This window comes from Phalacrocorax carbo, chromosome 7, assembly GCF_963921805.1.
Source record: "Phalacrocorax carbo chromosome 7, bPhaCar2.1, whole genome shotgun sequence".
NCBI lineage: Eukaryota > Metazoa > Chordata > Aves > Suliformes > Phalacrocoracidae > Phalacrocorax > Phalacrocorax carbo.
The window spans coordinates 8397074-8420626 of record NC_087519.1 but is presented as its reverse complement, the minus strand read 5'-3'; the positions used below and the strand labels follow the sequence as shown (position 1 = coordinate 8420626).

Genomic DNA, 23553 nt, shown 5'->3' with positions numbered 1-23553 from the left:
TGACTGCTGTTCAGGATGGACCAAAACACTCAGCCACACACAGCAAAACAATTGCTCACCAGTTCTCTCTGGAATGAGCAAAGACAAATTAGCTGCAATATTTGGTACGTGTATTTTATGTGATGACAACCCCACTCGTACGTGCACACTTGCATCACCGCTACCTTCATTTAGCATCAGTGACAGAGCTGCAAGTCTCTCCACGGCTGACAGACAGGAACGGATTCTCAGAGCACCGACTGAGGTGAAAGGCAGGGTGGAGAGCTGCTTCCCAGCTCAGCCACACGCTGCCGGGGCATAATCGCATTACTACAGTCCTATCTGTTAGAGGAGCATTCTCCACATGTAACTTTCAGATCACATTAACCAAAGCAAATACCAGGGCCCCGATGATCCTGTTGCTGCACAAGGCTCCCAAAGCGCGATCGTGCGGTAGCCTGCCGGGATGAGCGCTCTTCCGCTGAGCTGCGCCTGCGGCAGCGAGCCAGCTGGGGAAGGGGCACAGCTGGCCTGCTGGAAGATATCCTTTGTAACCGCGCGCTGGCATTCGTCTCCATGATGGGCAGGGAAGCGTTATGCACACCCCGGCACACAGGGCTGGGGAGAGGGAGAGTAAGGAGATTCAAAGAACTGTCAACAAAAAAGAATCAAACTCTCTTAAATAAAGAAAGATACGGAGATAGCAAGACGAAAGCAACAGAGGCACTGAAACAGAAGTCCTTGTTTCACAGTAAGAGGTAAGATTGCTGGTTACCACATGTAGGTATTCCCCACGTCCGTCACAGAGCCAAGATACTTGTCAGCCTGGATGGTGGATTTGATGCACTCAGTATGTCCACTCCTCACAGCGGGGAGGGAGAAGGTGTGAGAGCACAACAACTTGTAGAAAACCAGACCAGACCAGCAGGTTGGGAAGTTGGCAGAGGGAACACCAGGCACCCTGGCAGTCTGTTCAGGAATACCTGGTGGGACTTCCAGAAATGGGATTGTGAATCACAGGGAAAACAAGTCGCTTCATGAAATGGGGTTTAGAGATGTAAAAAATATTTAACAAGTATCTTCTCAGAAGTACTATGGTTGACGACGGGCTATAGGCTAGCTTCCTCAGAAAAGTTTCCCTCATAACACTGGCTTGAAAGGTAAGAGTTTACTAAAGCATTTAAACCTGGACAAGATGGAACATTAAGTAGCCAAACAAATCTGTGCGTTCTCCTATAGACATTAAGGGCCTGAAAGACATTTGCTGTCTCCCATGTGCGTGGTTACCTCCAGCAGTGTAGGAGGACCCAAGTCTAGTCAAAAAGCACATGGGAAGAAACGAGAAAAATATTTGGGCCACTGGAGGCTTCACAGGGTAGAAGTATGTAAACTGAAGCATAAAGGAATCGTTGTCTCCCTTTCCCAGGCCTCACAACCAGTAACAGAGCTATGGCCAAGTCCCTGTTCCCCTGCTCCTATCCCATAAGCAAGGCTTACCAAACTTTTTCACTCATCACCAAATATAACTACCGTTGAAGCTTATCTGCACCGGTGAAGGCAAAACACCTTCCCGTGTGGCATGAGCTCAGGCAGTACACACTTCATCCAGGTGTCACCGAGAGCCACGTCCTCCCTCCTGAGGGGCCCTTCTCTGCTACACTCACTCCTGACAGCTGGAGAAAAAAAGGTCAGACATTCCCTCCAGTCCTCCATCTGCTGGAAACTTTAAGTGCAGTGAAAGGGAAAAAAGAAAGAGGGGGAAAAAAGCCACAACCTTCCTTTTTTTGCTTCTGCTGTTTGGAAGGATCAAGGAAGCATTTGGTGCCAGCAGAGGCTTCGAATACTCTGGGGCAGTACCCAGCTACTCTGAACAGTCCTCCCAGACTACTGATACGCTCAAGTCCTGGGGAGTGTAGCAGTACAAAAGCTATGATTGTTCATAGTCACAGACTAGAGACCGTCAGAAAAGCCCAAGCCTCTCTCTGCTGAACTCCTTGCCCCAAACTCAAATGAATTCGTTTAGAACCAAACAAACTGAACTCAGTTGTTGCTCGGGGTTGTTTTTCTGTTTCTGCAGCGCTCGGTCTGCACAGCCTGACCCAGAAGCAGACAGGAGAACATAGCTTAAAAAAAAGTTGTTCCTCTACGCTTTGTTCTGTGCCTCAGTGCTTGTCTAAGCCCATCTTTCACCTTTGAGATTGGTCACGTGTTCCACTGCAACAAGCCAGGGGACACAGCTGTTACCAAAACCTGCAAGCCCGTATCAAAACTCACAACTCGCCAGCTACCAGTGGGATGTGTTCATAACGTCCTGCCCCTGCATCAGAGACAGAACTGACAGCTATTAACTTACAGCCACTCCACACACCCAAGGAAGTCAAACTCCACTGTCTGCAGAGACACTGGAGATTTTTTTCCAGCAAAGTGCAAGCCTACCTTTTCTTAGTGCACTCTTCAAGCCTTCAAAGGGAATTTCTCTTTCACTGGCTGCACAGCAATATTTATTTCATGTTAACATATTAGGAGCAGAGTTGTACCTTTTCCAGTCATGTACAGGGAAAGGGAAGACAAGTTAGAGTGGGTGGGCAGGGATGGTGTAAAGGCAAAGAATGCAAAAAGAAATCAGTGTTTTCCAAGCTCAGATTCAGTATCTCTTAGGAACATGTGGGAGGGAAGATTGAAAAGGAGGTAGGAGAAGGAGGGAACTTGACTATATGGAAATATTTCCATGAAAATGTGAAAATTTAATAGATCCTTACTCATCTTCTCCCCCACCAGGCTATACAAAGCATTAATTAAAGCCAATTATTCCCAAGCATATCTGTCTTGCAGGTAAAGTCTGCCATGCTGATTTAGCAGAATAAACAGATCTCCATTTAGCAAGAAAGATCCAGTTTCTCTGGCACCGTTAATACCTTGTTGAGGCAGGTGAGAAATCTTACGGCCACATACAGTACAGAATCACGCACATCTTACAAATGCAAGACAGCACACTGCGCTACATCTCAGATTCATATTTTCTACAGAGAATTGATAACAGGATGAATATGACACAAAGGAAAGGGAATTCTCCTGACCCAAAACATTGACGACAAGACCTGCTAGGTGCGCAGGGGCAAAACCCTGCAGATAAACACAGCAAAAGCCCAGAATAAGTACATGTCACAACTTACTTGCCATTGATGACTCCATCAGGATTAAGCATGGGGACAATCTTGAAAATGAAACATTTCCGCAGGAGATCAGCAATGGGATCGCCGCTCACAAGGAACTCCAGGGTCCCTTTCATTACCCAGCTGGCATTGCTTTCACCAGGGTGAACACGGGCCATTAGAAACACGTAAGGACGATTGTCTGTAAAATAAAGCAAAACAAACCTAGACAGGACTTCTCTTTGAATAATATTTTGCAGGTGGGTTTTTATACTTTTTTAATTGAAGTAACAACCCAAGATGTATTTGAGGGAAAAATATATCCTTAAGTAGTCCAGACATTTCCTGAAGGTGCTGTTTGCAAATTGATCCCAGGTTTGGGCCTCAAAACCAGCATGTTCTAGTTTCATCCCTACCCCTTTGCTTGTTTATTCTATGATACCTTACAGATATTTACATGTACCATCAGAGGACATTTTGCATGTGAGGATTATAGTCTCTCAAAAATGGCACCAGAATACTTTGTGGCAGCTCTTGAAAGTTTGACCCTATCAAACTTCACTCAGGTTTAAAAGGCAGCTAGGAATTATTTCATTTTCTAAGGCCCTGCTCCACTTTCAGTATTTCACCATTAACAATTGAGATATTTCCAAATCTGTAAGCAGATCTGTCCACCCATAAGGGCTCCAAGGACATGCAAGCTGTCTGATCTCTGGCAGTAATGTGTATTGTAGGGTTAGAATCATAACTAGTCAAGTTAAACTGATGAAATTAAAGAAAATACATGAATATGTTGCCCAGATAAGCTGCAGAGGTAGAGTACTCAAAACTAACCACCATTTCCTATCCATCCAACAAAAGGTAGAAATAAAAATGTGCACAGCTAAGAAGGGCTGTTGCTTTTGGTGAAAAGAGTTTTCAGTTTCATATAATATAGACCCACACTCAGATTTGCAAAGCTGATTTTCAGAAGTTGCAACTCGAAGAGTTCAGCTCTTTCTAGCAATACACTTGGCATGGAAGACACAAGCTGTGGGAATTTGGGGGAAGGGAGAGAGTTCAGGGGATTGCTTTTTAAAAAGAAAAATAAATCAAAATCTTACTAAACAGTTCATTGATAAGCTCTACTGAACCTGTTTCAAAGTAACAACTTGACAGACAAAGTTTCCTTGTTATCAGATGTTATTTGCTGTTCCTGTGAAAAAGCACCCACATTTGCTCTAGTTATAATTCTCCAAAAACTCTCAGTGTACATATGCTTAGCAAAGACCAACTTTGACAGCAGAATCTTTGAAGATCCCATCTGTGCTGAACATACTTCATGGATGGGCCAAGGAAAGAGGAGAAGGCAGAGGCAGACACCTGCCAGGCACAGAAAATAAAGGGAAAGGACAAAGCAATTAGCTGTCTTAAAATGATCCTTTTGTGAACATTCGCAATCTCAGGCTGTTGTCACAAGTCAACCTGACAGATTTACTTTAGTGGAAACCATTATCTGTCAGCACAGCACAGCGACGCCAGGATAGGTTTGTCCCGCTCTATCAGGCAACGTCAGAGCTCAGGCTCTGTTCCCTTCCGTGAACTGAGGGACCCCAACTGACAGGCTTGGGAGTGGTAACAGGACAGAAAACAAAACTGAAGGCATCATCTGAGTGCCCTTGTAAACAAATGCTGAATTAGCAAGTTAACAGGCCTTCGCCCTTAGCTCCCAAAGTTGTCCTTCAGTTTCCAAGTGCTTTACAAATCATTAATTAATTAACGTGAAATAGGGAGGTAGAACACCATGCCAAAAACTATAGATGTTATTAAAGAGCTGTTTAGTGATTTGTCTGACAAAGCAAAGGCTGTGACAGAGCTAAGAGTATGGGTAAAATTTCTCATTTCACAGTCAAAGAAGGAATAAGCACTAATTCTTCTCCTTAACTGTAAATTCTGTACAGCTTTGCTCAATAGGTGCATTACAGTACAAACTAGTTACATCTTCTGGGAATGCAGACTCAGATTTGGAAACAATACCCCTCCACACCTCCCCACTTCCACGCCTTCCTCTTAAGCAGTTGGTGGTCACTAGAAGAGGGAACTGCACTCTCACCTCAATGAGCACATACAGAGCAATCGTATTTTGGTCCGGTAAAGCAACTGGGACTCTGTTACTCAATAGCCATATATTAGTCTTCTATCATTTTTACACCTTACCTTACTGTAAGGTTAGTATTTTGATCAATGTGTATACATAAGCACCTAAGGCACTTATGGATTGTAAAAGATACCTTTAGCTCCTGCAGAACTCCTAGCCGTTCTGATTTTTTTTTCCAGAAAAATTAGAGTACACAATTTCTACTCTGCTCCAGCAGTTGTGATTACAGTCTACCTTAGTAATGCTTTAAAATAGCAACAAGCAAAAACAAGCTTTCACTAAGACATCAGCTGCATTTTGCCATTTCCAAACATTTTCTTCTTTCTCCCATCACCATGATTTAGTGCTGTTTTGCAGGCTCATTGCTGAGTTAAACTTATGGGACTGTGCTGTTGTAGCTGAGAACGAGGCTCTTGAGGACTCCTCATGGACAACAGCTGTAAATAGCACAAAGCAAAATAAAACGTGTTCTCTTTTGCAGTCGATGAATACAGCGTTAACAACCCTTATCTCTTCTGTATATTGGGAGAGAGCACAGCATCTTAATTGAGAGGTTCTTTCCTCAGTCAAAATAAGAAGGAAAAAAAAAAGAAGAAACTGTAAGCAAGGGTTTTCTCACCTCAGAAACCCTGGAAAGTTTGCTATAACTCTGCTGATTGCAAATAGCATGGGATTGGTAGAGACCTGAGCTCTGTTCTTCCTCTCAAGGCTGATGAAAGTCAAGCTTGTCTTACTTAGATTCAATGTCAGAAAAGCTTCTTGAGTTAAACCCAGGAAACGGGGGGGTGGGGGGGCCAGCAGGGAGACCATACAGAGATCATCTACGTTGTTTCCCTGTGGGTGACAACGGAGGGGCCCATAGCCTGTTGGTCCAGCCAAGGAAGTCTCTCTATTCCAGTTAACGCTTCCTTTAAAAGCTCCCCTCCTGACAAGCACATCCACAGCTCTGACATCCCATCCACAAGAGAGTCATAACAAAGGTATGTACCAGCAAGGAAACCGCAGAGCTTGTTAACTGCCTGTTCCCTTCACGGAAGCCGTCACAGCCAAATCTCATATCCAAATGCTGCGCTCCCCCAGACTGCACCCAGCATGAAGACTAATGAAGCAGCAAATAGAGCAAAGAGCTGACAACATAGCCATAAAACTTGCTACCCTTGAAACACCTGGGAAACAAAGATTTAACTCTGTGGCAGGCAGGAGTCACTCAATCCTATGCTTTACAGCATACCCTTGTTGCCTTGAAATTATTGTGGTAGCTGCGGTGAACATTAGAGCTCATGAGAGCAGACAGAAGCACTGGCCAGCCATACTCAGGATTCCAACTGATAGGCACCAGGCAAGATGTCTGCAGTTCAGCTGCTTCACTTCATTCCCGACTTCCAGTGCCCCATGACTGCAGCCCCGACCAGACCACCTCAGTACTACCCAGCATAGCTTACTGGTTTACACTGTTGACCCGCTGTCCTTCCTCTGTGCTATTTCAGAGCCCCTTGTGAGTACCTCCTCTGCCCCACCAAACCCAGCTTTTGTGTCCTGAAAGTTTCTCATATGCCTCCTTCCAGGCCCAGATCTGAGCTTGAGTCTTCAAAATCCTCAGGCCAACACTTAAGCAAAATCCTCCCCAAGTTCTGGGGAAGCTGCCAGAAAACTCAGGTTAGCCATTTATCTCTGCAAAGCCCACAAGACACGTAATCTTCTCTGGGAATGTAAATAATAAAGAGAGAAAGCAGAGGAACCTTTTCATGCTACATAAAGCCTTATTCAACAGATCATGTCTCGTTACACTGCGCTACATTTCAACATGACCAGAATATAACGTGGCACCAACAATGCCCAAGGTGAGAGATTAAAGCGTCAGATTCCTCTTGCAAAACTCTGAGCAAGAACCCTTTCAGTAATAATTCTACTAATGTATCACCTACTTCCCACCTCCCCTTCTCTTCACTCATTTTGACTGTGGATATATGCATGAAAATAAAAGCTTTGTTCTTCCAGTAGTGCTAACTTGTTGCTTAATCTCCTGCTTGTTATAAGAATCCTCCTCTAGTCATGTCATCACCAAGGTTCACTAAGAGGTGACTTTGATGTCACTAATAGTGACATCAGTTAGGGAAAGGAGCAGCCTGAAAGAAATTAAGAAAACCCCATTAACACAGCAGTGTCCCTCATCAAGAGAAGCACAGAAAGGAAATGAAATGCAGTTCCAGATGCCCTGACCTGGGCTGATGTTCTAAATTATTTCAAGCTGGGATTCAAGCCATGCCATTTGTAAAGAGACAGGGCATTGATACAACACAGGGCTAGGATTTTATAAAGAGTCAAAGGGAATTATATACACAGCATGTGAGAAATTCTACCTAGATCCAGGTCTTGACTGGAATTTTTCTGGCTGTGATTCTGCATACCTCTCTTCCCTTTACCCCAAGCCCAGGGCCATTACAATGCAGAATTTTTTTTTTTTTCCCTAATGCCTAAACACAGCATGACTTTGTCATGAACATTACACAAATCAAAAGGTCAAATTTACCCCAGGACATAGTAGACAGAAACCAAGAAAGCTAAACTCTCCCAACTTAATTAGCTGTGACCACTAGAGAGTATTCTGTGAGTCAAATGATGGGTAAACAGGAGGCACCATCACATAGCTCTTCCATGCGTGTCACGGCTGCATCCTGTCCTGGATACATCTGATATGCCCAAGGCTGCATAGTTACGCAACGCCAGAGAGAAGACAGGATATGGTGTGATGTACAATGAATGTATTAATGTACATTTGTAAAAAGCATCAAATACTGAGATCACAGAAAACATGAGACTGATCTGAGGCAGAATCTGTGTCAGCCACTTTACTCCCCTCCTAAAACTTTTCCTCTAGTTGTCAGTCTTTCTGTTGCCTTAAGACACAATAATTCATTCCTCCCCTCATCTCTCCCCACTCCAACATTCCTGTCTCCTTGGTGACCCTGCTTTTAGCTAAATACTCAAAAAAAACCCACAAAAAACAGAGACATCTTAAGACAGAGGCAAAATACACAGTCTGGCAGGACCAGCTGTTGTTTTCCAGAATTATCAATGAGCTATCCCTTTCTTAAATAGGTCTGTATTATATGTATTATTACTGTTACCTATAGCAAAGAAGTGAACATTACAAATTGCCTCAGCTGCCTGTTCTCTACCTTCATAGCTTGGTGGAGGAGTTTCAGGCTCCATGTTGCTTGGCAACCTCCTTTTGTGCATGTGTTTTATGAATTCATTCACCTCTGAATCAGAGATGATCAGGGAGCTGAATATGGGTGCCGACTGCCCAGCCTTGGCACAGCTTGACATCCTACTACTGCTGATTTTTAACTCCAGGAAATTGGCAAGCAAGTTGTCATGTCCATTTTGGGGGAGGCTCCAAAATCCCAAACTCTGAAGGCAGCACGAACCACTACCATTATTTAGCGTGACCTTCTGTACAACTGAAGCCAAAGGAAACCCACACGAACTAATTCCTGTTCACATCAAAGCGTACCTCTTGCAGAAGATTGGGGAACAACTGAAGCTTATTTTCAGAACTTACACCCATGGAATAAACTACCATAACCCTTTGCAAATTATTTCAGTTTATAGCTAATTCCCATCCTAAGTGTGCGCATATGAATTAGTCTACCTGAAATTTCCAACCACGGCATTACAATGCATTTTTTGGTATGCCAGCTCAGCATTAACTGGCATAGCCTGTCGTGCTCTGCACGCCCTCTGAACGGCTCAGGTAACATCGAGCTTCAAAACTGAAACAATATAGCTGTTATAGCGCAGCTACCTTATTAGGCTGATGACAAGCGAGCTGCCTTGCACTTACCTCCTCCCGGAGCTCTGTCACTAAGCAGAGGCGTTCCCCTACCTGTCCGCACCTCCCACAGGTGTGCGCACCGCTGCCGGCCGCACACCCTGCAGCCGCACACCCGGGCAGCAGCATGCTCCCATCGGAGCCCTGTCTGCAAAGCTGCGTCCGCTGCCGTGGCTGCAGAGTTTAGAGAGGACACGGCCTTCTGCTGGATGGATACCATTGCTCCCTGGTCAAGCTGGCAGAGTTACAGAGCCCTTCCTGCACCAACTGCTGTGCCACACCATGTTTTACCGACCCTCTGGATACTCGTGCTGCCCAGGGGTTTCTTTGGGGAGGTGGGGGGTCAGGGAGGGAAAGGGCTTGCCTGCCATTGCTCCCGGTCCTGCCCGGGTATCCTCAGCCACTGCCGCCCTGGCTGGGGGCTCCTGGTGGGTCTTTCTACTGCCCTGAGTTTTTCCCAGTTCAGGAAACCTCCCTGTGCACCACGCTGGAGTGCTCCACTGCGGATTGTGCCTTGGCAACTGAGGGATAGCGTTAATTGCACTGCCTTTAAATTTCCCACCATTGCTTCTGGCCCTGCCCGGGTCTCATCAGCCACCGTCAAATGGGCTGTGGGCTCCTGGAAGGTCTCGCTGCTCCCCTCAGACAGATTCCAAGGGAATAAAATCAAACTAGGAGACATCTGGTTAGGAAGAAGTACTGCCAAAAGGATCAAGGGATTATAGTGGCTGAGTTAGTGATGCAAAGCAGTTCCAAAAATGGCAGCTCTCCCGGGATGTACTAACAGGCAATGTCACAGCTAGGACAAAGAATGTTGTTACTTTTCTCTGCTCAACCCAACAAGCAAATCAACTAGCTGGAGTGTTGTGCCCACTGCTGGCCACCATAGTTTAAAAAGGAATTCAATGAAAACTGGAGAAGAGGTTATTCAGAATGACAAAAAGGTTCAGAAGTCATAACTTACAAAGAAAAAATGGAGAAAATGGGTTTTATACTTCGAGAGATGAACAGAGAGGAAGGAGATAACCTTTACATTGCAAAAGGCTGCTATAAAAAGAGATAGCAATGTGTTGTTCTTACTGTCCACTGGGACTAGGTTGCATAAAAAGAAATGCAAGTTACTGTCTATCAAGTAACTGGTGTGCCCACTTATTTGCACTACCTTCTGCTAGGTCCTTATTCATCAAGTCCTGCACCAAGCCACTCCACTACAGTGCCCATGACAGGGTCAGTACGAGGCCTGTAACCACACAGGCCATTCTAGATACCCCCTTAGAAATTCGGTGCAAGATTCCCCTCTAGTACCCTGGAATTTCCAATGTGCTCTGAGAGTTGCTGGAATCACTACTCCCGTCCACAGGGCACCTCAGCCATCTCCTTTGATCCCTCAGGTAAGGTTTTTGCTTGCTACTTAATGTTAGCCACCTTAAAATATGCTAAACCTTAGCCACTAATTAGCAACTAATCAGAAATATTTCATCATCGTGATATTTTGACATCATTTGGGCTTCTTTCCACATACAGATCCAAAAAATTTACAGAAAATTCTGTCTTGCTTGCTCTGTTGGTGACAGTCCTACCACTTTAAGATTGGAGTAATTTAATTACGTGGTGTCCCGGTTTCAGCTGGGATAGAGTTAAATTTCTTCATAGTAGCTAGTATGGGGCTGTGTTTTGGATTTTTGCTGGAAATGGTGACAATGTGGAGATGTTTTAATTGTTGCTAAGTAGCGCTTACACTGGTCAAGGACTTTTTCAGCTTCCCGTGCTCTGCCGGGGGCACAAGAAGCTGGGAGGGGACACAGCCGGGACAGCTGACCCAAACTGACCAACGGGATATTCCAGACCATATGACGTCATGCTCAGTATATACACTGGGGGAAGGAGAAGGAAGGGGGGGACTTTTGGAATAATGGCGTTTGTCTTCCCCAGTAACCGTTACGTGTGATGGAGCCCTGCTTTCCTGGGGATGGCTGAACACCTGCCTGCCCATGGGAAGTGGTGAATGAATTCCTTGTTTTGCTTTGCTTCCATGCGCAGCTTTTGTTTTACCTGTTAAACTGTCTTTATCTCAAACCATGAGTTGCCTCACTTTTACTCTTCCGATTCTCTCCCCCGTCCCACTAGGGGGGAGTGAGCGAGCGGCTGCGCGGTGCTTGGTTCCTGACTGGGGCTAAACCACAACACTGGGATTCCTTTCATTAGTAATTATCTTCCAAAGCCCCTCTGTTATCCTTAAGTAAGTCTGCTGGTTCTCACCTCTGGGTATGCCTTTGAAAGGGGTGAGAAACAAACACTAAGATCAGCTCCAAGAGTCCTCCCAACAGTTTATCTAGCAGCTGATGTAGGGAGCTCCAGATTATCTGTCAAAGGCAGGAAAGGTCTATCATCCTCTGCTTCTATAACACACACATTACAGCCTTAATTTGTTCCACGGCAGCAGGCAATTTCAGATACTCAAGTATTTTGTACTGCCGTGGCCTGACCATCAATCCATATGTTTTTCAGCCAGCACAGGAAAAACATAGATTGCCTTGCAGAGATGCAAGACCTCTGAGACATGGCAAGTAGAAAAAAATAAAAGGAAGTATTTTCAAGTTAGGTACATATGTGACTCTCTCACCTTCTAGGTTTTTCATATGAAGATAACACCACCAGGCTGAGAGAAGAACCAGCCAGTGAATGCTCAGAAGGCTGGAAGACACTGGAGCAGAGATCCACCTAAACAGACTATACAGTGTTTTCATTCAGTATAATTACAGAAGTGGCAGCATTGCACTAAACTGTCCCATGCCTAAAAGAAGGTGCAGGCAGGAGATAAGTACAGCAGAGACCTACAGATAACTGCTGTACAGGCAGAGTACAGAGATCCATAGAGCTATGAAATCCGTGGGCTCTTTTCTGAGAGAAGGATTTCATCTAAAATGAAATCAGGCAGGAGAAGACTGAAAAAGCTTCTATTGTCATAAAAATATCTCCCTGGGTAATCCACAGTGATGGAAAAAGGAAACTCTGATAATTTATGTGACAGTTTAATGTGATTTTGGTGACACATGATACTTTAGGAAGAATTTGCCCAAATAGGACAGACAGGACTTTAATAAGGCTTCAGCTCCAAAACAGCAATATTTTTACCCCTTACTTTTACATTTCATTCTATATATCTACTACTCACTCACAGGCCATCTATCTCATTTGCAAGGCACATTTCAACATTGTAAGAGCAACAACTCTGCACTTCAGAGTTACATCCCTAGCCAGAGAGACCTCTGAGCATCTGATCGCTAAAGGGATCAAGCTGACTTTGCACCCAGAGGGCAGAGCATCACTGAGCTGTGAATTCTGAGGCATGAGCTGCCCTCCAGCCGTGTCCCCAGCTCTGTGGATGTCATTATTAGCTTCTCTGCAGAAACGAAGGGCAGCAGATGGACAGTCTGCAGCAGGAATCGCTGGCAGAGGGGACACCCCCAGAGCACACTCCAGGAGTAAATGGCTTTCACACTGTGAGTGATGCCTCAACCAACGTCTCCTGCTCATGAGAGATACAGCCTTTACCCCAGTGTAATACCCCATGCCCTTCACCGCCATCGCTTTGAGAACAGGCACAGCAGCAAGAAGAATTGCTTGGAGTACTAAACTAGGGTGAAGCCAGGGTTAATGGGATGAAACTTCACAAAGGAACATTTAGGTTGAATATCAGTGAGTTATATTGAAGAGTCTCCCCTGTGGAGAGGTAGAAGTTAACATTAAAACCACATTGCCCAGAGCACAAGAAGCCATTCTGTACACAACAATCTTGCAGCAGCTGGGGACAGAAATAACCCAACAGGCATTTGTTTTCTTTATTAATTTCAATGGATCCAGTTCCAAAGCCCTTACATTTCTGGAAAATCTCCTTCTGGGAATCTAGGCAGGAGAGGAACGGTAAAAGGCTGTGTGAAGATCTCAATATTTTGCCCAGTCTTTCTGTGACCGCAGCAGGCTAAGATCAACTTAGGATCTGCGCTGGGGCCTGTTAGCCCCAAAATAGGCATGGAAAATGGAGCACCTGTCAATGTTTCTTTCACCACTGGAAATAAAAGCCAAATTTAACAGGAAAATAAGTTATCTGTTGCATAGTTCTTCAAGCTGTTCTGCTCTACAAAAGACAAATTGTATAGTAAAGAGCTTTTTGCCCATAAACTGTCTATACAGGACAGAGATTTAAAACCCACCTAATGCCACCTACAGCATATAACAATGTTTATTTTTAAATATGTGTTGTGCCTTTAAGAGGCACAATGTTCCATCTCTGCCTCTGACTTGAGGTCTTCCTCAGGGAATGACTTGTAAGAAATAAAATATATTAAAAGGAAGTGCAATCAGAGCCTCTCATTATCAAAGGGATAAAATATCAATTTTTGTCAAGATAAAAAGCATCACAGATTGGCTCTGATGGGAAAAATTAAATTCTTGGTCTTGCCTCGATTTGATATTTATCACTCCATTGCTCCAGAAATATCCTGGCAGGGAATGTTTCTTAAAAATATTATCCTGTATTTCTCCTGCAGTAAGCAAGCTATGAGAGTTTTAACCTGTGGGTTTGTTACATACGAAAAACTCACAGAGAAGGAAAGAAAACAGACAAGTATACAAAAGGCATCTTCTAACACTTCACTATGTCAACAACTTCACCACAAAGGACCTTCTGCAGGTTCACCTTGTTTGTGGCATCACTGAATTGACTCTTACATCATGCTGTCCCAGCCTATCCTAAAATTTAAAACTCCATTTCCCAGAGTTGATCCAAAAGGAAATTTTCACTTTCCACAGACGAGAGACTGATAAGGTAAAACTGTCTCCCAATTTTGAATAATGAATCTTGTCTTGATGGCAAGTTCTTAGATGAACGCCCCAAACAACTGACCAAGAGAATCCAAAGAAGGGAGCAACATAAACGTCTTTCAGTCAGATCATCATGACAGCAAAACTGGAGTTGTCCCAACGATCTTGTATCCTGACATCAGCAGCACCTTTTTTCATCTTCCAGACTATGTGACATATTGTGTAGCAGACACAAAGCAGACTCTGACTACACTGGAAGTACTCAGCACAAGAGTGATGCAGAAATATCTTAAAACTAGAAGACTATCCTACTGTACACCCCTGAATGGTACAGCCTACTTCAGCCTTCACAAGAAGCCTACTTCTATGTATAGTTTTATCTCGATAAAGGCTGAAGTGGGAGGCACTAGCACTTTATATCTAAAACACAATAAATGGAACTTAATTTTCTTTTTCTCCCCTGAAATGTTTAGGAGAACTCATACCAATAACAGATCTAATATTAGTGTCTGGTCCTAATCTCTATTCCCCTACTGCCCTCTAGCACCCTAGAAATAATACAGTATTTTAACATTTTGTGTTCAAATCTCACATCAAGAGCTCACATTAGTTGTTTAGGCCATAGGCGGAACATAAGTTTTCCAAGGAAGATAAGAGATGAACCTTGAAGTTTGTAAACAAGTTCATACCGTATTATTTTCAAGCAGTTCTACTATTTAAATACCCTAAGGATGAAGAAAGAATCAGGATCATATAGCAAAATCAGAATCCCCCAATCCACTTGACAGAAAGGTGGAACAAAATTTGCTACAAAAAAATAGATAACATGCAGAAATTTCAAACAGTACATGGTAAGTCACTAAGCAGTCACTGTCTAAGGTCAGTAAGAAGTTCTTCCCTTCAGATGCTAGCAAAATGGTTTCTAATGAATGATGACTTCCTACATCAATCACGACAGGGAGCGGAATGTCAAGCTAGGAAGACTACCAGTCTGTTTGAGGAAAAATTGTTTCTTCTCAGGAATAAGATGGTAGGAAGGCTAGGGAAAAGAAAAATGTTCTCTTTTTTCCCCCCACAAATTGCTACAAAGCACAGAAAAAGGTCCTCGTGAGTAAAGGAGTCAGGCTGCAAAACAGACTTAGCAGTCCCAGGAGGAACACAAGTAGAACTGGAAAATGTGGTGTCCTTCCTCACTGCTCCATGTATCGTTGCAAAATTGGGAGTTCTCACACAAGAGAGGTTTTTGCTCTTTATTTCATCATTTCCTAAGTGATATTGAATTTATTTTTTAAAAAATCTTCTCCAGAAGGTTCTTTTTGTCAAATGATTTAACAGCATGAATGATGGTTGCTGATCAGTTTGAATTTCTGATTTGTAGTACACAAACTAGCTTCATGAAGTTGATCCTGTGATGTTTCCTCAGTCCCAGTGCCTTCTGCATTTTCACCCCAACATCTCTTCAGCAGAACTTTGACCTTTTCCAACAGACGCTGCCACAGAATCTTTCTAACTGTAGCTCAGCCATTCTTTATAGCCTGTACAATCCACAGCATGAGGTCCTCTTTCTTAGTTGCCATAAGAAGCACTCCTATGGAATCCATTATATTTCAGAGCATTCACTACCACTTCATCTTCCGCTCTGTAAAACTATCAGAATGCTTTTAAAGGAAACACTTATTTAAATAAAAGAAAATCGCTGTAAATCATGGTCGTGACAGACTAATGGGTAGCATTGCAAAGATGATTTATCTTCCTGCTATATCTAACAAAGCTTCTTATGCTAATACCTTGTTTTCAAAATATGAAGAGACTTGTAACCGATGTTTTCTAACTGCAAGAATATACGAGTAATGAAAAACACCTTACATCAAAAAATAACCTTCACCTGCCATTTAACATCCCCATCAACTCTCCAAATCAAGAGATCTCCTTAAATGATTTTTGCTTTCTGTGTTATCTAGTGTGCTTCCTTCATGGATGAAGCAGCCAACTATTCAGTCTCACTTCCTATTTGTAAGCCGAATTAATTTTAGAGTTTGCATGCGTTAGCTGCATGCTTTAATTTGATTTCTCTCTATTAAATTACATTTGAGGCATGTTAGATGGCCTCACAGGGAGCATCTCAACAGCATTACTCTTTGTGTAAACAGCAATTATTTTATCTGGGCTGAGCCTGATTTCAAGTCACATCTTGATAGGCTGACAAATAAGGTCACGGTATCTGCATTGCAAGTGATATCCTAACTGGTGGGAAAGACCTTTGACAAGCTAGAAGGTGGGCCCTGGGAGTGTTCTGATTAAAAGGGTATGATGTAGGGCATGAAGTTAAGCAGAAGGTCATCACTTATAAGCAGGAGCATAGTTTCAAGTCTATCTACAGACATTCTGCATAGCTTGCAGGCCCGTCACCTATGTCAGCACAGAAACTATAAGTATGTCACTGCATTTTTATTGCTCATTCACCGTTAGTAAGTGCTAAACACAGAGAGAATAGGGGTAGTGGTGGCACCACAGCCACTGAGACCCCAGAGTCCTTCATCCATCTCTTGTTTATTCTTTCACCTCTGGCCAATTGCTCTTTGTGAAGAACAATTCCCATGTGTTCAGTTATGCTTCATGGTGACCCTCTAGCTGTTGTTTTTGTGCCCTTTCAAAATGCTTGACAAAACTGTCACAGAAGGAATTTGGCATCTGGAAGCTGCAACAGACACGATATGACCCAATTCATAAAACATAACTAAACAGCTCGGGCTGCCAGAGGCCAGGATTTACAGGACTGCATTTCAAGAACAGCCTTCAGCGCCTGCTCTACTAAATGCACTTTCCTACTCTGCTGCAGTACAAATTTCCGAGCTGTGTGAGGGTGACCTGCAACACTATGAAGTGTCAAAGCAGCTGAGGCACTAAACTTGTTAGAGCCTACCCTGTCCACTGCTGGTCAGAAAGGGGAAGAAATGACCTCGGCTCTGGCTGCACCCTTTATACCAGGCTGTGGGGGTAGGAAGAACTACAAAAAATAAGACACCGTCGTTTTTCAGAAATTTCTCCAGCAAAGCAAGCACAGAGCAAAAATCAAGTCACAGAAAGTTTCTGCTGTGTTATCCACTACAGCCTAATTTTTACAATAAAAGCCTCCCCGCATTTATATTTCTGGCAGGTACAACCTGACCCACAAGGAATTTAAGGACTTCCCACCCTCTTATCCATCTCTTTTCTTCTTCTTGCTATCCTATCCACCTCCTTTCTTCATCTCCATTTCAATCACTAGTTGCAGTCTTCTGTCAGGTGCTCACCATGGGACCTAAATGTCCTTTGGGAGAACTGTCAGTCATTCTGATGCCAACAATAATAAAATTCCATCTCACTCAACTCCTCTTGAAACACCTCACAGACTGAAGATTACATATTTCAAGCATGTTCCAAGTTAAGAGAGCAAGGATTTACAGAAAAAAAATCAAGTAAGTTGCCCAAGGATAAAATACGAATCAGTCACAAAGTTGGAAGCTCAACATCCATTTCCCAAATCCCAGTCATGAAGCATCCTGTGTCATCCACCTTCACCTGAGATTTTAATTTCTACATAATTCATGTCTTCAAAGCACTTCCTCCTCTTTTCATTAGCCATTAAAATTAATTGAGTCCTGCACATAAATATCATCAGAAGAGCCCTCTCTCTGTTAATTGTCCTATACCATGATGCTACAACACAGCTGCCATGTTCATTCTGAAACCCACCCACCTTTCCTAAAATTAACACATGCGCACGCATTTGCAGAGTGCTGTGATATTCCTGCATCCCTCACTATCACATTATGGTTTCAGACTCAGGGAGAAAATGAAAAATGATACGAAAGCAGTTAGGGAAGAATGAGGAAAGGAAGTGGGATGTTGTAGTAGGCCTCTTTGGTTTTCTTGAAAAAAATAAAAATAAAAAATAGAGAAGTCTAGAACATTTGGGAGACTCAAAACAGAACTCCATAATACCTTTTAATGTTTTCCCCAAGTTACCCACAAGTCCTTCTTTATCTGCGGATCAAGACATACCTCCAACCCCGTTCCGACTTCTTCATTCCCTCATACTTATCACCTCTTCCCCCCATCATGTTTTAAGTTGAAATTATTATTTTATTTAACCCCATCTATTTCAAAGACACAGAAGCAGCACCCAGGCTAAGCCAGGAACTCTTCAAAACAGTTCGTTAAACAAATTCAATGACAAAAGAAGAGAAAAAGCTTGTAAAAAGAATTACAAAGTGGAAGGGAAAATGAATTTTTTTTCCCCCACAGCTAAGGAGCACGACAATTGCAATTGATAGCACAAATTAAATTCTAAACGCACTGGTGATTTGATAGATATCATTTTCTGAGTGTTACTGAAAGAATGCCTTCTTCGGGAAACAGAGTTAAGATCTGGAACAAGTCACGTTGGTTCTGGGGCCTGATTCGATTATGCAAAGTTCATTAACATAAAGTTAAGATGGAGCAGGGAGAAAAGGCATGGAACTTCTCTAATATGCCACATGCCTTAAGAAAAACTGTCCTGACAAAACTATCAAAGCAATTTGCTAGGAGGCCTGTTTACAGATATAATGGGTAGCTGGTGACTTCAAAACGCAACTTCCCCCCGCCCCAGTTCTATTCAGAAGCCCAGAAGATAGAAGAGTTACACTGACTAGTACTCTTCCTTCTGCTACCTAATTCTGTGAAATCATATATCAAAATGAAGCAGGGGAATCAGAAAAAAACCAAAATGGCCTAAAATGAAAGATAATCCATGCACCTATTTTTCGGTCAGCTAGAAACCAATATCCAACAGCCACATAGTAAACGCCCTGAAATGGTACAGAAGTCCAAGTTTAGCTCTCTGTGAACACTGGTGCACTTTGCAGCATCCACCATGTCACTCGTCAACTAGTTGATCTTATCAGCACATTTGCAGTCTGAACATAGCAGCTGTCTCCACTTGTTTATTAGGAATTTCTATTTCTGCATTAGAAACAGGTGGGCAAGCTCAGAGAGCTAACAAGTTTCTCTTTGATGTAGAGATGGACAAATCCTCTCATTAACAGAACAGCATTTAAAAAATCATTATGGGGTATTTTTAGTCCTATTTCGTTTTAGTATTGCTGCATAATTGCAGCCCATTAATCAAAAGTACTTGTTTCTAGAATCTGTCAGTTATAAGCAACAAGAAGTGTCAGCCTGTGATGTCTGCAAACTACTAGTCTCAATATATCGCTGTACTTGTTTTACTGGTATAAGATTAGCTGCATCAGTCACATAGCAATGGATCCTGTTCTCCGATTAGAGAAATTAAACTCAGTTAAACAGGTCAGGCAGAAATCTGCATAGACTCTCCCAGGAAAATCAACTTACAGGTGGGAATCAGAAATAACAGGTGTTCAGAATTACAGATCCAAGAACAGGAGAGAAACAAGTGCACACAGCGGATTGCAAAAATCCTCCTCACTCCTCACTAATGCTCTCAGGTGGATTAATATTAGAATCAGCACAGAGAAATACCATTTGCTATGTTTCACATGAGTGTAGACCCTCTCGCATGGATGTGGGCAGAGTAGCTGAACAAACTATCTGCTTGCAGCTCTGGCAAACGTGCAGTAAAGCTGTTCCATACAATCCAAACAACTCTGATCATTTGTAATACATGACTAGCTAGGTCAGACTTCATCAGACAAAAACACATCGCTTGGAACGTTATAGCCAGAAACTGGAACATTGTTTTCCAGAAAGTTTTCAAAGCCTTGAGGTATTAGGTGAATGACTTTTCTTTTTTAAAGTGAGCTGCAATAGACGGTGTCTCCAAACCAGTCAGCCAAGACTTAAAATCACTAAGAAACTTCCCAATTTAGAAGGATAAAGGTGAAGACAACATGAAAGCTATAATGCTACCCACGCTGTTTCACAACAGTCTGTTAGTTCTATGTATTGAGGAAGGCTTTGCCTGTGCACAGCAGAAGCCTATTGTTAGAGTGAGAAATATAAGATTCACAGGATCATGAAAAAAACACCTAAGAGTAGCAGGCTCCCCTGTTAGCAGGATGCACTCTAGTTTCTGTCACAGCCTAGCAATTCTTTAACACAATCTGTGTAAGACTTGATCATCTTCCCCTAAATTATCACAAAGTTGAGTTCCCAAACTAAAAGCGCTTTGCTAGAAGCACGGCAGAGCCCACTTTTTGCCCACTCCGCCCAACCTTGCTGTCCAGCACAAGTCAAAAAATAGTTTGTTCCCATGAGATCATCAGGCATCAGAAAGCAATGTGTATCTAGCTCAATCTGTGTATCTGCACAGCCTTTCTGTTCCAGAAAACAAAAAATATTGAACCAGAGACAAAAACTGCTCTCTGTGACAGCAAGTGCAATTGTTTGGGTCTGACAGCAGCTGGTACGCATGCTACACTCGCTGGGCTTTCCAGCTACGGATTACTTTCACAAGGCCAACCTGCCAGCTGTCCTGCCCCTTACTCCCTGACCACACTTTGTCTGGCAGCCATCAGTGAGGAGGCACAACCAAACAGACAGGAGAATAACTGGTCACTGGGACAGCTCAGCAGCTCATCTCCTCTTCTTAGAGAAGTACTTCTTAATTGCCCTACAGAGAGCAAATAGGGCAGAGAAGACAGGAAAATTTTAAACCAAGAATCACACGCAAGCAGCACATATGCTATTACAAAACTTCGATTTCTGACCTCACAGCACGTTTCTAACCCAGGGGCCACGGGGAACCTTCTTACTGGCCTTTTATTCAAAGAGTAAGGGTGATCCACAGGCTGCCACACCATCCACAACTTCAGCTCTACCAACCAGAAGCAACTTTTTTTTAACATAGGTGTTGAGGAGGGGCAAACCCAACTACCTTCAGGCCAACCCACTTTATACCCTGCATCAGCAGGTGCTCCAGACCTTGTAAGTTGTGAAAAACAATGACCAGTGCAGTAATACACACAACCAATTAGGCCATATTGCGACCAGCTGGAAGAAACCTCTTCTTGACCTCTGCTTTTACCTTGAGGCATAAGATTAGCTCTTCACCCCTTAGTAAGCATATTGCTCATAACAATATTCAGTCTCCTCAATCTGACCTGTAATAATACTCAGTCTCCGCAGTCAATCTGACTCTAAAATTATGTCCTACCTTACAGAGCCCATCTCTGTCACATTGAGAACAGATTTAACTCAATTTAAATACTTCTCTAGCTAATTTATACAGTATTGCATTGACCTTTTAGTGTATGTCCCACGGGACCGTGTGTGACTGGAATTTATGGCCAGGCATGGGAAATGTGCAGCTCACTGAAATACGGGGCGGGGTTTTCACACCATAATTTGAAGTTGATAACAGAATCCTAGTAGCAGTTCAATGATTGTTCACCATTTGAGGGAGTAAAAGCTGCCTGGGGGCTCTGCCGGGCTGTATTTCAATACCTCTACCAGATGCACAAATTGGCCATTGGAAGCACAGCATCTGCAGGTTTTTCCTGAAGTGTTTCCACCTAAGGAATAGAAGATGAATTTTTTTCCCCCTTCTGTTAAGGCAAGAATTTGGGCCACCTATCACTCCTACAGAAGCTTGTAGCTCCACTGCCAAGGGCACTGGGGTGTTGTGAGACAGGTGTATTCCAAGCAGCTGGCTATACATCTTCAAAGCAATATAAGAAATACATATGACTAAACCTTTTTCCTGTTTCATCCATAATTTTCAATGCATTATAAAAAAAATAGAAGTAGTACCATGCTCCTGTGAGAAGGCACTTCTGAGGCACTTGACAAACCAATCACAAATGAAAATAATTATAACTAAGCTATGCACTGGTTTAGATTTTCAAGATGTTTAATTCATTAGTGTATCAGAAAAGGCTCTGATATTCTGGAAGCCTGGAGCATAGCCAGTGCTAAGCACTACTGATATTCTAGCCCAAGCCCATACCAACCAAGAAGATGTTGCTAACTTCTGTTCCAGAAAATGCTGCTGTTAATCAGAATATTTTTCCTCTGGAAAGGATGCGCAAAGGTTACAGGTCCCTTGGGACAAAGATGAGTCTTTTGTAATTCAAAGAAGGAAGGGTAACAGAACAAGTGCCAAAGAACCAGCAGGAAATTCTGCAGCACTATCCCCTAAGAAGAGGAAGGCTTAGAAAAATTCTCCAAATTTCAGACAGAAGGTTATTTAAAAAAAATATGCAGAAAACTACAGACGATTGAAGAGCAGCCACTGCAGTACAAGCTATCTCACTTCAGAGGGCTGTTCTGCTAGCATGCTGCATAAGGCAAAGGGTGGGAGAGAAAAAATGATAACCCTAACATTTATTTTCTCCTTTGGAAAAAAAACCTGTGGTTGCCTATGTTTGAAGGCATTTTTAGCATCCTTGTTCAGTGTTTTCTGTGCATTGCTTGCTGCCTTGACTAACTGGATTCAATATATATTAATATGCATTTTGCCAAATTCACAGAAGGCTGACCATAGTGTCAAAGCTGTGCTGGCTGTCTCAGTTCCACCAAAAGCTGGGATTCAAAGAACACTTGAGGATCATGGAAAATACTGGCCTCGGTCTGCAGGCAGGCATAGACCTATCTCACGAATTCCATGTTCCATTCAACCAGATTGCACCTTTATGGCAGTAGACTGGATACGCAAACAGGAACATAGCTTTGCAGGAATTTATCTGGTCTTTTTGCAATGAGCTGCCACATTATGGTGACTGGGATATCAGAAAGAAAAGAAAGAAGATACGTTTGAACTTGCCAGACAATCTTGAAAAATTTAGAGTTGCATATTTGGAGATCACTGCTTTGGCTTCAGATGCACGATAAACTGCCTTTTCAAGCAGAAAAAAAATAATATTCTCAATTTTGTAACTATTTAGCACTGCAAAATACATGTCAATTTTATTCACCCTTTCTTCACTACTGCATTAAAACAAGATCATGTTTTTCACAACAGCTGGCTCTTCCTGTCACCAACAACAAAGTGGTACAGAGCAAGAGAGGAACCAGCACCTCTGCCTGGCACCCCTACAAATTAGGAGCAAATCTTTGATTCCTGGGAATAGACAGACACAGAATTCACTATTGCAGTTATAAGAATAAAGCAAAAAATGTTTTTCTCCACAGTTTGCTGTAATCATCACCTCAATTCAATTCCTATACACACTAAAATGTGCTCACTTTTAACTCTAATCACAAATAAGGAACAGACATAGTGAAGAGATGAAAGGAAAAAGCAGAAGAGATTATGTAAATGGAATATTTTAAGGGAACATCATGCTAGTGGACTTTTTCTGTGTAAGATTGCAATTTGGACCACGTTAAGTACCTAGATAGCTAGAAAAACAATATATCTGAGATAACATCCTCTGTTCACATTCAGTGGAAATGCAGTCTAACAGGGGGCCACCTGAGGAGCAGAGGCTTTCTTCAGTTCTTGGTTTCTCTCCTGAGACTTTCATCAACAGTAGCAATGGTCCTTTCTTCTTGCGTGACGCTTGCAGTATAGAAATGCTATTAGAAAAGCCTATCGGTCCTTTTCAGAGACAAATATGGAGAACTGGATTGCTCTGTATTTGGCATACAGATGAGACCTAAGGGTTCAGCAGCATTGGCTATAC

The 23553-nt window shown here is 42.9% G+C and overlaps 1 protein-coding gene across 1 annotated transcript in view; it reads right to left on the bottom strand.

The window, feature by feature from the left end:
* Positions 1 to 23553, bottom strand: part of AGBL1 (AGBL carboxypeptidase 1) — a 270761-nt gene that overhangs the window by 172306 nt on the left and 74902 nt on the right. The window contains exons 16-17 of the mRNA XM_064456203.1: positions 18674 to 18682; positions 3153 to 3333 (exon numbers count right to left, since the gene is read on the bottom strand). Of these exons, the coding sequence (XP_064312273.1) occupies positions 3153 to 3333; positions 18674 to 18682 (190 nt within the window). The remainder of the gene's footprint in view (positions 1 to 3152; positions 3334 to 18673; positions 18683 to 23553) is intronic.